The sequence below is a fragment of the Amphiura filiformis genome, chromosome 17 (assembly GCF_039555335.1).
Source record: "Amphiura filiformis chromosome 17, Afil_fr2py, whole genome shotgun sequence".
Lineage (NCBI taxonomy): Eukaryota > Metazoa > Echinodermata > Ophiuroidea > Amphilepidida > Amphiuridae > Amphiura > Amphiura filiformis.
This window is the reverse complement of record NC_092644.1, coordinates 17972338-17987076: the sequence shown is the minus strand read 5'-3', so window position 1 is coordinate 17987076 and position 14739 is coordinate 17972338. Positions and strand designations below refer to the sequence as shown.

General features: G+C 35.8%; 1 protein-coding gene across 2 annotated transcripts in view; it reads left to right on the top strand.

Annotated features, from left to right (window-relative positions):
* LOC140137400 (uncharacterized) overlaps window positions 1-3874 on the top strand; it is a 36624-nt gene extending 32750 nt beyond the window's left edge. For both annotated transcript variants that reach the window (XM_072159043.1, XM_072159044.1), the window contains exon 3: window positions 3376-3874. In XM_072159043.1, coding sequence (XP_072015144.1) covers window positions 3376-3728 — 353 coding nt within the window. In that variant the 3' untranslated portion in view covers window positions 3729-3874. The remainder of the gene's footprint in view (window positions 1-3375) is intronic.
* The last annotated feature ends 10865 nt before the right edge of the window (window positions 3875-14739 follow it).

Genomic DNA, 14739 nt, shown 5'->3' with positions numbered 1-14739 from the left:
ATATTTGAATCTATTGTCCCATCAAGAATAGAGTGTCTTCAAAAATTTAAATCAATTCATCTGACAAAGGAAACTATTCTGGTCATTCAATTTTGTTTCGCTTGCACCTGTTATATCACAGGCGTTGGTAGAGAAGGCACACTTCTCTTGTCTTCACCGAAGTAGTGATGTAAACACTAACATGATTAATTACCATAGCTAGCAAATGGACATACACTATTTTTTGTTCCACTTGAACCCATACTATAGGCTATTCGCTGTCGATGTGACGTAATTAATCGGATTAACTACCATAGCAATTGATGAATACAATTTCGAATATATAGCCCTGCACTTCATCGTTCACGTGGCACCTATGCATTAAACCATAGTTGTCAAAGAAATGCTAATCACTCGCCATGTAAGATTAGTATTTATGAAAAGAGTGGTATTCAATCTATGTTTAATTGGTGACATACGCGGGTGATTAGTGCAATCTGCTTGATGGTAGTTATTGCGATTATTACGTCACTTCGACAGCGAATTGTAGTATAGACGAATCCAACAAGCCAAGTGATGGTCAGAATTTATTCGGCCATTATACGCTGGTGAAGTTGCGTAATTAATCGGATTAATTACCATAGCAATAGGTGAAAACAATTTTGAACATATCGCGCTGCGCTACAAGCCACGGCCCTGCAATGTGCTAACACTTCAAAGTGTTCATAGTTCTGGTCGCTAGGGTTCAAATCCCCGCTCATACACATGTGGTTCTTTGATGTCAATCGCATACAATATAACCCGTGATCAATAATGAACGTTGGTCAAAAGACGAGCTTACTGAAGTGAAAAATGTACATGCAGATTCATCATTTATGCATATTGCCTTGAAAATCATAAAAAGCAACTGCTTAATCAACCCAAATGATTTTATTAGCGTTATTTCTAAACCAAATTTCAAAACCACTAAGTGATTTACCTGACTTTTGACCCAGAAATGTATGAATTTGATGAGAAATTGTGATGAAAAATAATATTTTACAAGTCAGATTCAGAAAGAGAAAATCTCATTACACACGTTAATTACATCACAATCCAAACATAGATGGTTACGTTCATGGAGAATGTTACAAACTGTTGTATGTTTTGCCATATTGTTTTTCTATAGGGAATAATGTTTTATCGTTAAAATCGGACATGAAAACCTATCAAAAACACAACAAAACGTGCATCGCTATGTGTATGCATGAAACAAATTATAAGAATTGTACAGAAGTGACCTAACACTTATGAAGGCTGTATCTTGAGAAAGCGCATGGTCTGATGCTAGAATCTTGGCAAGGACACTCTGGTGAAATAAAGAAAAATATATGTGATTGATTTTGTGTGACTTTTGAGCGTTAAATGTTTCAAAATTTAAAAATGAACAAAATGCGAGTAACTATGATATCATCAACATGACAATAATATTCATGATAAATAATTATTGCTCCCTAAAAAAGAAATGGTTAACAAATGGTTTGAATACATCGCACGACCTTATTATAGTAACTGTATCTAGAAATTTGTGCAAGTAACTTGTCAATTTTCGCCAGAAACGAGCTTTTTCTACGGTTACTGCCCAGCTCATTAGCGCGATATGGGATATTCTTTACCTCGAGTTTACTGCCCTCTGTTGACGACAGGGCTTCGAACTCTTATCAAGGCGATCTAAGAAGTGCAGGACCGTGAAGCAGGTTACACTCATCACCTGTACTGTGTATGTCTGCAATCATAGATTGAATACAATACTGGTCTTTTCAAAGATCTTACAGGTGCAGCATGATATGGTTCAATAAAGAGGTACCGCCTGAACGTATCAGTGTATAACGCGGTATATTCAAAAATTGTTTTCACCTATTGCTATGGTAGTTAATCCGATTATTACGTAACTTCGCCAGCGTATTGGAATAAAACAGGAGGATGTGAGTTCATAAGGGCAATGTCGGGGATAGGTCACAATCGATGTGGAGAGATGAGAGGTCCGACCAACAGCCATAGCGATTCAACTAATTCCAGCGGACGGTCTGTGGCTAGTAAGGAATCGTCTTTGACCACATGCGCAGATCTGTCTCGTCAGGAAGATATTTAATATCCCGAATTTATAATAGGCCTATGCCTACTAGTTCCATCGTATAACCGATCTGCTAGAGAATATTTGTTACCATGTTTAATAAATTCGTATTTATCGTATAATAAAATGTAGCCAAATGTATATTATGTGTCACACGGTTTTCTGCTGAACCACTAGCAGGCTATGTTACCACATCTATGACAATGACAAAGGTGAATTTTGATGATTTTTATGATCGTCCGGATGAGCAAATCACTGAATGGGTCTTTAGTTCCTCCTCTCCTTATCCTGCCAATATTATATGAATCAAAGAAAAATAAAGAAAAAATAAAATTAAACAAGAAAAAAAGACAAAGAAAAGAAACAATAAAAAAACAACAATAGAATAAATTAAACTAAATATGAAAAAAAAAAAGATCACGAAAGGAGTCTTTAGAAGATGCAAGAAAATATAAATGAAAAGTTTGAACAATATTTTGTTTATAAAAGTTTGTGTGACCGTGATGAGGCTCGAACTCACCATCTTCCGATCTAAAGAACCAAAGTCTTATGCCTTGCCAAGTGAGCTATGCTCGTGAGATGCGAAATAAAGATAAAATAATACATTGTATACCTGCTTGTGTCGGTAAATGATTTGCTCAAATTCCATAATGATATAATATTGTGGAGGGCGCTAGCGTGAAATATGCTATCATCACAGTCGCTTCTATTCCTTATAGACGGGTTTCTACGGTATTAGATCTTACATTATGGCTTTAAGTTAACATTCTAATCATACCATAAAATGATAAAACAAAGTGTGTGTTTCCTCTAAAACAACACATTTTGGAGACTAAATTAAGTTAAAAGGCAATCAAATGATGATAAAAATTCCTTGAAATTTTGCAATCGGCAATGTATGCGAATACGGTTTGTATACAGACCTGGTCAATTCGGCACAGAAACAGTGGCGAAAATAAAACTCAAAAATCACTTGAAAAGTGCCCCTCCAGATTTCAGATTTAGGTTGAGACAAGTTTTCTAGAAATTTAGAGAAAATTGCAGGACGAGATTTTGTTGTGCACGAAACGGAAGCACGTTTTACTATCGCTATGAAAAATCTCAGCCCATCATAATGATGCAACCAAGATTGTTTCGTTTTTGCTCCGTTTTACCCCTCCTCCAGCTAGCTGGCTACGCGGCCCCTGCCCTGACTATGAACATGCTGAAATAGATTTTCCGATGTGGTATTGCTTGGAACTAACTTTGAACCAGTTATCATCTACTTCTTACTTCCTATACAGGAACGTGGCCCGTCACGCTGTCCGTTCAATTGGATTGTCCGGGGGATTGTCCGGGTGATGGCATGGGAGATACAGACTTACCAGAATCTCTCTCTGTCTGCGTCAGTGAGGAAACATTGATCAGAGAATTTCAACAGATGGTTGATTCATGGAGCGGCAATGTACCCGAGCTAGTTAATGGAACTGTTTGCTATTGTCAGACATCTCCATGTACGGCAGACGGAATGATTCCTGGTGACGGTAGCTCTGACCAGGATCTGTGCTCTGACGGTGTTACGACGAAACGTATTTCGTATACAGTAATCATTATAAATGTGATTTTTGGAATTGTGGTAGGTTGTAACCTAGTATGATCGGGACATAACTTACCATGCTTTCTGAAGAATAGTGGCGTTGTCAAGTGGTGCAAGGAGGATAGCTCCTCGCACCCCCACCCTCTTACCATGCTTACTAGTGTACAATATTCTTAAAAGGTATAAGGGGAGGGAGGGACAACTTTTTTCAAAAAACATGGTAGGAACATACTTATATCTTTGGGGAAATAATAAGTATCATGTCAACATCAAATTTTATGCATAAAATTACCTAATTTGCATATTTAAATTGTATGTGTAGGCCTACTCTTCTTTTAATATAATATCGTTATGAATTCGGCAGACGGCCGAATCCGGATTCGGCTTTTGGTAAATTTATTTTACGCATGCATTACATTTTAATTAGAGAACAAGGGATCAATGCTGTACATAATAGAGGGCAGCATATCGATTTTTTAACGGAGGCACGGAGGTTAAGATGATAACAGCATAATTATGTGCGACATACAGGGTTAGCTAACGGTGCATCGCAGTGCGGTCAACGACGATAACCGTTAAAAATCGATATGCTGCCCTCTATAGGTAAAGCATAGATCCCTTGTTCTCTAATTCGGATTCGGCCGTCTGCCGAATTCATAACGATATGTACAGTGTGATCCAAAAACAACTTTACCCACTAAAATTGATTTTTGACAATTGAAGACACTTTCGTTATTGCAAATTATGAAAAAAACATCTTTCAAAGAGTATTTTGTAAAAATTAAAAAAAATACTGAATAAGAATGTAAATTACACTGACAAATGTGGCGCAAGTTTTCAGTCAAAAAGTCCAAATTAAGTTTGTCCACACGTAGGCCTAAGCCTAAGGGATGTGTAATCAGTGGTGCAATGTCTAACATTCCTCATTTCAAATAATAAGTTTTGGTTTTCTCTTTTGTTCAGAAGCCAAAAATCAAGGGAATAAAAAGTAGAGCAGATATGATCAGCAATCATAACCGTGCTGGGAGGACATAGCATAGGGTATATAACCCCGTATATAACTATAAGTAGGCTATATAATGGCCTATTGTGCTAAGTGTCTCCTTCTCCCCTCCTCGTCTCCCTCTACATTCGATATATCCCCTAACTCGAGCTCTCCCCTTCCCTTTCCACTTCCAATGCTCTCTCCCATAATGTTTCTCTTTTACCTTACCCCCCCCCTACACACACACCACCCTCTCCTGCAATAAATGTCACTAGCTTATACTGGAAGCCATCGATTATCCTACATGCGATAAGGACATGAATCGATTTTGTTTATGAGTTGCCCATTTTGTAATGTCGAATGCAAATATTTCGATGGTCTATATTTTTCACAGGTAAAATAGCCATGGCTTATTGGATTTTCTAAACCACGTTTGTTAATGTTAATCGACATGCTCGATTTCTCTGCTCGTGAATATTGCACTGCGAAATTTAAACATTTCTTTCGTATGATACTAAGATCAGGTAACTTCAAACCACGTGATTATCTTCTTCACACCAGTTGAAACTGGATAGAAAACTGAATCTCCTCGCTACATGTACAAATTTTCTAACAAAGGGTAGAAACAAAGATATCGATAATCATTCAGTCAAGAGCTTAGGCATGATAATAGGAAACCACGTGACCAAAACCACACTAAAACTAAAACTCATTATTTGATATGAGGGTTTTCATGAATCAAAATCGATTCTCACAAACTTATCTAACAAGAATCAACAAAATCAACTTTGCGTTTGGAATAGGGATGAATTTATTGAAAATCAATTTTGATTCTCGCAAACTAATTTTTGGTGAGAATCGGTTCTCTGTCTCGCCGAATATGCAGCCTTGTGCATTGACATTACCGGTGCGGCGGTAGGCCTAGTACGTCAGCCAATATTACAGACTTACGCGTGGATAAACTTAAGTTCAATCCTTTGACTTAAAACTGGCGCCAGAATTGTAAATTTAAATTTTTTTTCATTAATTTTTTTCACCAAACGCTCTTAAAAAGATGTTCTTTATGAATTTGCAGCAACAGATGGAAACATACATTTTGAGATTGGGTAAAGTTGTTTTCTGACCACCCTGTATAATAGCTCGCCTCATTTCCTTTTCCCTGGATATTTTGCGTAGCATGATTTCACATCTGCGATCACTTCACAGTTTAATTTTGTGTTGAATCTAAGTGGTGCGGTCCGGTTATCTGGTGCTATAAATGGATGTCTTTTTATTGTACTATTACTTTTAGTCATTTATTGCAAACATTTTCAAATGCATTAGGTTTACAAATACTGCATGACCCTAAGACTTTTTGACTTGGATGTTTTTTACATAAAGGAAATTCCAGGTGAAATTCCTAAATAATAATTTTGTTCAAAATTTGATTCTATTACATATACTTGAAATAAATTGTTGTAAATGAATTTCGAAACTATTATAAAACTTGACTTTTTGCATTGAAGTTTTTACATAAAGGAAATTCCAGCCAGGTGAAATTCCTAAATAATAATTTAGTTCAAAATATGTATTCATGACGAGTGTGTGTAAAACCATATACACACAGTTTGATTCTACTAGTACTACATTATATACTTGAAATTCCTAAATTATAGCTAATTTTGTTCAAAATATGTATTTATGACGAGTGTGTGTAAAACCATATACACACAGTTTGATTCTACTACATACTTGAAATAAATTGTTGTAAATGAATTTTGAAATTAAACTGAAGTTTGTTACTTTGTTTTATTTCCATTTTATTATTGTATAGTGGTTAGTTTGTGTTTTCATCATCCAAACATAAATATTAGAAAATTATAAACAAGAATATGTAATCAAAGAACCTGTAGTACCTTTAAAATCCTGTTTAGTGGTATCTTTCAGGTACAATCCTCTTTAGGGGGTATAATGTGTTTTGCAAAAATAAATTTCTTTTTAGGGGTGATTTTTGCTCAAAAAGACAAATCCTGTTTAGGGTATCGCACTGCTCAGTGCCAGAAGTGGGTAAATGCAATAGCTGCCCTGTGAACATTTGGTAATTTACACACAATATATTTTACTCATCTACAAATGGCAGCTACACATGGAAGCTATTGCACTTACCCATTTCTGGCACTGAGCAGTCAATGTGTACACTATGAAACTTGAGTGCCCCCCCCCCCCTGAGTGTTCCATATTTTTAAGGTATAGTCCTATGGAGAAATATAAAAAAGTTAAAAAATTTTTACTGTGTAATGCTTGGGGATGTTTTTTTACTGTGAAATCTTACTAAGGGCTAGGTGGTACAAAATAGTCCCAGTAAACTTCCAACTATCAAAGACAAACTCCATGTATTTACCAACTGGAATTACGTTGGCCTTTAACCAATCGCAGGGTAAATTACCTGAATCAATTGACATATAACCAGGTTACAACCTCATCTTTGAAATTTACACTCCCTGTGTGGAAAATAAAGGGCATGTCTTTCACTGTAGAGATTTCAAATGGAATGACCCATTTAGCACCGCCGCTAAATAAAAATATTTTTTGTTTAGTTAGAACATGTATCTCGGGAACACAGCAATTACGTTTTATATAGACGAATCCAACGAGCCAAGTCATGGTCAGGATTTGGTCGGCCATTACTGGGTCCCCGCTACACCAAACTGGTGTTGTGATTGCCCAATTGGGTGGATTAAAGCCGCTTAAAAATCGATCTTAGATTCTTTTGTGTTGTAAACATTCTTTTGTCATCATTCTTTTGTCTACGTGCAAAATGGGTGATAGAATGCAGTTTAAAATACCCTCCAAGGCCGCATCATTTCACATTTTAGGTGAGATTGAGCCGACAGGGACCCAGCTACGGCCGCTATTGAGGTGTAGGAATGCGTAAAATTGGATTTGTCTATACAGTAACAGACCCGTTGTGAAGAAAACAAACTCAACTTTATATAAGAAATCTGCAGTAAGACACCAATATATTTGTAATATTTCTCACATATTTTATTGAGAATTTTACTTGTCCAGCCATTTTATAACAAAAACAAAAAGTTTGTAAACTTTCTGCTTTGTTGCAAAGCTATGTTACATGTTACATGATAGTAATTTATTTAATATCAGTATATAAAGGTCATAGGTCATACAACATAAAGACATTCTATCTCTCTCTCTCTCTTCATAATACTGTCAACTTTTGCCAGAATTTTTAAAACCCAAATTCAGAAAGAACTAAATAAGCTAACATTTAATAACAGTGTGTTTATAAAATAAATAAAAACAAGCAAGCGGTGCTACACTGTTTTCATTTCTTACGCTAAAGTCTAGCGACACCCATTCACTTGTGTAATTTTGAATTTGACTTTCCTGTTTTGGGTACGAGTATCAGTACTCAATATGCATACAATTGAAATTTCCGCAAATCAAGGGTTGAGAACCAGAAAGCAGTAACTCACAATGAAAATCATTGGGAGTTAAGGCTTTCTGGTTCTCAACTGTCAAAAGTGTATAGAGGGGTCACTGACCTCCTTGGGATCCAAGTTTTGTCCTCTTTGAGAGTAAAACACATGAACCACCATTTTCTATGAAGTAAATTTCCTAACTAATTAGAGTTTCGGTTACACGATGGTGATCATCGAGCATGTAGAAGAGAAGTCTCCATCCCTCATACACGCTCGATGATCAACAGGTCAACAATCTTGTTTTCATGACTGTTGACCAGCCTATCAACATGTCTGTTTATCACTCCTGCATTCATGCTCGCATACGCTCGACGCACAGCACCAAACACTGAACATTAGGTAATTTACTTCAGTGTCCGAGCACGTAACCAGCCTGGGTCCGTTTAACGAAGACTTAGGAGCGATCTTAATTTTGACTTGATCGATTGTAAGACTTTGAGAAACAGGTCCCAAGATGGAGGATCAGGATCCAAAATGGGCTGATTTGACATACTTTTTCGTCTCTTCTGCACTGATTTTACCCCAACATATTTTTCCGAGCAGGCAGTCTCCCCCCCCCTCCTGGTTACGCCACTGATAATATCCTTTTATAAACCTGTAAAGAAATACACTAGGGCCTACAGATTCTTAAGTACCATGATGCTAATTCCTAATCCAATCCAGGTTTAAAGTTAAGTCACCCCATAACCAACTTATTGCAAGACGTTTTATATGAAAGACCTTTTAGAATACTATATCAACAATCAAACTTAATATTGTTAATTATCATAATAATTTGCTGGAGTGAAGTGGATTCAAGAAGTTATAGCCTGCCTTCTTGTTGATGTTTATATCTTCCCGCCTAAAATAAGTGAACGATGCGCTGTTCAGTATATAGGTGTACAAGAAGTTTGTTCAAGTTCTAGTATCGTGCCTTGGCATATGGAATCAATCTCGGCCAAGCCCACATTGTTCTCAGTATGAATGACACAGGTGCAGCTGTCTTCACACTCCATTGACCATTATACATATGTGATGCGATCAAGCAAAATCAGTCGGAACTCGGCCATAACAAATTTTCAGTTTCCTATAGGATAGTAAAAGCATTTACAAAGCTGGATTTTGCAGAAAATCCCATTGAAATTGAACAACCAGTTCCAAAGATATGAGTTAGCAATTTAAGAGTTTCCAAAAACAAGAGGAAACAAAAGGAAAAACTTTCTTTGTTTGGCTATATCTCAAAATCAAAATTTCCGAGTTCCGACTGATTTAGCTTGATCGCATCACATATTGTATATCGTTAATACAGTAGGCCTATAACATGCCATGCATCGTTCCGATATTTTAGGCAGGTAGTATATCTACCTTAATGGTAGGATTTCATACACAGTAGCCAGCATGAATTATCTTCTTGTTTTTAATTTTTATCATCGTCTGGCCTACTCCCAAGTTTCAAATGTGCAAATTTGAGCAAAAGAGCCAAGAAAATCTACTTAAGTAGGAAGCAGAGTCCTTTTGCACAGTGTACATACTTCACATCAGCGTTGGGCTATTCCAGTTGAAATCTTTACACCCCCTAGGGAAGATGTGACTTTACTCTCCCACACAGGAGGTGTAGATTTCAAATGAAGTCACCATTTCAGGTAACCTCACTTGATATTCACACTCCCTGTGTGGACGATTAAGGTTATATCTTCCAGAATACCCCATTTGCTGACTTGTAGAGGTTTAATAGTATACTGTGCTCGACTATCGGCCAACCAATCAAGAGGCACAGCTTAAACTCAAAGTATGCAATTTAAAAAAAAAATTTGTGCTACCTAGTTTAATCTGAACACTGAAAATACATAACTTCTTGTCCCGTAAATTCCCCCAAAGAAAACAAAATGCACTATCGAAAATAAAGTGCAAATAATCATTGCATAAGTTGATCCCAAAGTTTCCAATTAATTCATACAGTTGCAAGGTATACATAGTATAATTATATTGAAATCAGTAAAAATGAAAATTAAAAATACAATTTTAAAGGGTTATTTATACCTAAAACACATCAAACCACCAAAAATGCAGAGAGTAATTTGGTTACCATATAGACAAAAATAAATATAACTCTGGTAACAGTATTGGGAAAAAAAAGTTGAATGTCTGTTTATGGCATAGGCCTATTTCTCAAATCATGACACTTTTTAGTTTTTTAGTTTTGAGGACTGTTATCAATTTTTCCCCACTACAGGGTGTCCCAAAATGGTTAATACCGGAAAATGCCACAACGTTTTCAAATGTAAATGCCAGTATCTGTGAAAATCAATGTATTATTTTCGCAACTTCAGTTCAGAGCTGGATGGACTGTCTTCTCAAATCAATGAAAACATATAGTAACCTTCATCCTGTTGATGATCAAGTAAAAAACTAAACAATGTTACAACTGCTCAGTGCCAGAAGTGGGTAAGTGCAATAGATACCCTGTGAACATTTGGCACTGTACACACAGTATATTGTACTCATGTACACATGACAACTACACATGGCAGCTATTGCACTTACCCACTTCTGGCACTGAGCAGTCGACATATATTGGGAACTGACAAACGGATGAGTATAAATCATTCTGGAACACCCCGTATATCTAAATATTAACAGGCCCGCTATTACACTGGAATTATGTGATGCACACTGAACACACACACACACACCATTGTGTAAAGTTTAGATGCAACAAAGTCCTCACACAAAATAAAAACAGTTGAAGAATGTGGAACTGAGTAAGAAATAAACAGCATAAAGAAAATTGAACTGAGTACAAATGCATAGTATTACATGAGGAACAAACATAGAGATTATACCCAAAGAGTACCAACTCAAAATGGGCTGTGTGTAACACTATGGTAAATATGGTTAGTCACTCATGGGGGCAAATAGTGTACCTCTGGCATTTTTTGATAAGAGTCCAAAATCTAACGATAATTTGTGTCTTTAAGATTGAGTGTTACAAAAATTTGTGCACATGACAACGATTACTCCCCATTCCAGAAAAATACAGAACTAATTTTTTTGGATTAAAAATATATTATTTGCCAAACGAAACATAGCTTAATCCTTTAGTTAGTCCTAACTGGCAATGAAAGTCAAATTTTAATATTTGGTCAATTTTTGGAAATAAGGGCCAAAAACATGCATTTTTAGGGTGTTTTTCGACCTTTTTCGTATTCTGTGACAATCAGGCCCCAAGACTTGAACAAAGACTAATTTCAAGTTATGCATTCTAATTTTTGGAAAACACATTTTCCAATCTTTTTCATAACCAATTAGCACAAAAAACATAAAATATTAAAATTATGAGCTAACTCTTAGCCTATACTCAAGATTTTGAATGCTTAGACTTGCGCCAAGTCTTACAATTTTGTCACTGCAATTGTAAGAAAACATGCAAAATTGCATGTTTTTGGACCATTTTACCTCAAATTGCAAAAAAATTAAAATTTGACTTTTATTGCAAGTTAGGACTAACTTAAGGATTAGGATTTAGCTATGTTTCATTTGGCAAAACAGGATAATATTTTTTTAATTCCAAAAAATTAGTGCTGTATTTTTCTGGAATAGGGAGTAGCAGTGATCGATTTTCGTATATTTTTTTGTGTAGCAAAGAATGCTACTCACTTTCAGATTTGAGTAGCAATTCCAAAATTGTGAGTAGCATTTTGCAACATGCTAATCCTGAATGTTCCATTTTCAGTTCAAGTCAGTGGCCAGTGATCGATTTTCAGTATATTTTTATGTGTAAAAAATGCTACTCACCTTCAGATTTGAGTAGCAATTCCAAAATTGTGAGTAGCATTTTGCTACGCTAATCCAGGTAAATCGAACACTGGGGAGTAGTGTATACTGCATTACACGCAGAACGCAAACAATACACTATGAGTCAAAGTTTGCCGAACACATAGCAAAATTATCCGGAGATAAACTATCTGCCCTCCGTGAGGGACACACAACACATGGCAGAGTCGGTACTCTTTGGTTCAACCTCAATGGGAATAAAGTGGAATCACAGCTAGATTTAGTCATAATCATGTGCCATCATATATTTGTGATACATTTTGTCAAAGATGGAACTATATACAATTTAGTGAGCATCATCAATGGTATTAAGAGTGAGTTATGCGAGTAACCGCGGCATCCAGAAACCATGGCCACAAAAGACTATTGTTCACTCAGTGTTCACTGACTTCGTACATTACGAAAATCTTGATTGCACTTAGCACATAAAATGAAACAAAACCAAAAAATAATATTATATATATACACACCTACATGTACGAAAAGAAAATATATGCACTGGGTAGAGAAACAAAAAAACAAAAAAGTAAAGGCATTTGAGTAATATTTGACATTTTTTTCTTCTATATATAACGTTGTTTACAACAACATAAAGAGTCTACATACAAAATACATAATAAACCAGGGATACTAGATTGTCTTATAGAGCCAAAATAGCCACTCTAACGGGACGCCATGGTTTTGGGTTGTTATGGCAACACACAGGTTGCTATGGTAACATGTTACCATGGGAACTAAAACCTCACCGACTGCTTACAAATGATCATCACTACCCTCATCATACGCTTACAAAGTTTGGCCAAACAGGCTATTCCATTTTAAATCCACACTACCCCTGTGGAAGATTTAACTGAAGTCTTCCACAGAGGGAGTATGAGTTTCAAAATAAATAGACAGTTGGATAACTTCTATTTGAAATACTCACTCCAGTTGTGGAAGATATAAGTACAGCCATAATACAGGGGTAATATGGGTTTCAAAATGATTAACCCTGACCAATTACATTTGAAAAACATACTCCCCCTGTGGAACATATTTCCAAAATCTTCCCCAGGGGCAGTGCGGGTTTCAACTGGAACAGCCAAATATCATGGTAATGACAGTTTTGCATCCGAACCAAGTAGTACCAATTTAAAGCATTAAAAGAAATGAGGCCGTTGTCTAGTCCAAAGTTTTCATGCAAATATTTTCGTTCATGACAAATACTGCTTTTTTTCTGTTCTGCGCTTCAAATGGACTGTTTCATTTAAAATCTACATTACCTCTGTGGAAGATTTTGGAAATAACTTCCACAGGTGGCGTATGAATTTCAAATGGAATTAACATATTAGAGGCTCTATTTGAAACTTCACAAATCAGTGAAAGATTTAGTTTGAATCTTTCTCAGAGGGTGTATGAAATTCAAATGTGTTATGTGTTAATTCTTATGTGTTAATTCTATTTGAAAATCATACTCCCCCTGTGAAAAATATTTCCAAAATCTTCCACAGGGGTAGTGTGGATTCTTGATGGAATAGTCCTATTTTCAGTACTCTGCTGTGAGTTTCTACTGCAGAATATTAGCATTGAGACGTTGCTCGTCTTGCCAATGTTTAGCCAGTCATCTGAAAATGGCAGCTGTTTTTGTCACAATACCAACAGAAAACACGCACAAAACATTGGAACTATACACAAGTCTTTACAATGGAAGAATGGAGTGTATTTTTACCAGAAAATTGTATAATAGCACATTGCTGATTGGCTGCTAAGACAAACAGCTGATAGTTATAGTCTGTAACATGCACACATCCAGCAATATTAGATGGTGCACATATCCAAAAAGGTATTATGATTAACAATTTAACCCAACTTCTTTACTCACTTCATCTGCATTCCATCTTTGTTGTGCAATTTCAGTGAAACATTTCCCGACCATTTCATTAAAACCAGATACGCAATTATTATAATTAAGGATGGACAAACGATTCAATCTTGTCAAATCTGTTGTCCTAAAGGTGACAATTGTGCTTTTTACGTGCGAAAGATACAATTTGTTTTTCAATATCAAAAAAAGTGTACATACTGATTTTTCATTGGGAGAATTTTCCTCAAAAGCAACTTTTCGAATTAACAATTTCTGTATAAATAGAATAATTGTACATTTTGTTTTAGTGGTCTTTAGATTTGGGTGCAATTAATATTACATATTATATATCAATTCTTTTTTTTAATCCATTAAAGTGCGGTTATACATTATACTATGTGAACTTTATTGAATGTGAATCAACACATTTTCCCCAAGGTATATAACAGAGTTGCACTCTTCACAGTAAACATACTAAAAACAAGAAACATATAAAACCAGTGTTAACCCCCTGAGCACTACCTGCCGATCTAACATTGCCTCTGATTGGTCAATTACATGATATCTTTAGTTTAATCACCAATCAGAATGAAGGTTTGCAAATAATTCACCCCAATTTTTTTGTGGGGTGATATTATTCTAACAATGTTGCTGATTGGTCCAATTGATAATAAAAACTTCTTTTTGGCCAATCAGCAGGTAGTTCTCATGGGTTTAACTTGACATCAATGAGCACCTTTTTTAGCATCCTACACCGTACATTTACTCTTTAAAAGAACCATTCCATGAATGAACCAAGACTCCTTTTTTTAATTATGAAAATGTGTAATTATAAAGTTATTCCCAAAGCTCATTATTTGGCAGTTCATTAATTTTGAAAACAGTAAGATCTACCATCAGAGTCAGTCATCATTCCCAAAGTTCATTTCCCCAACATTAGAACCTTTAGAA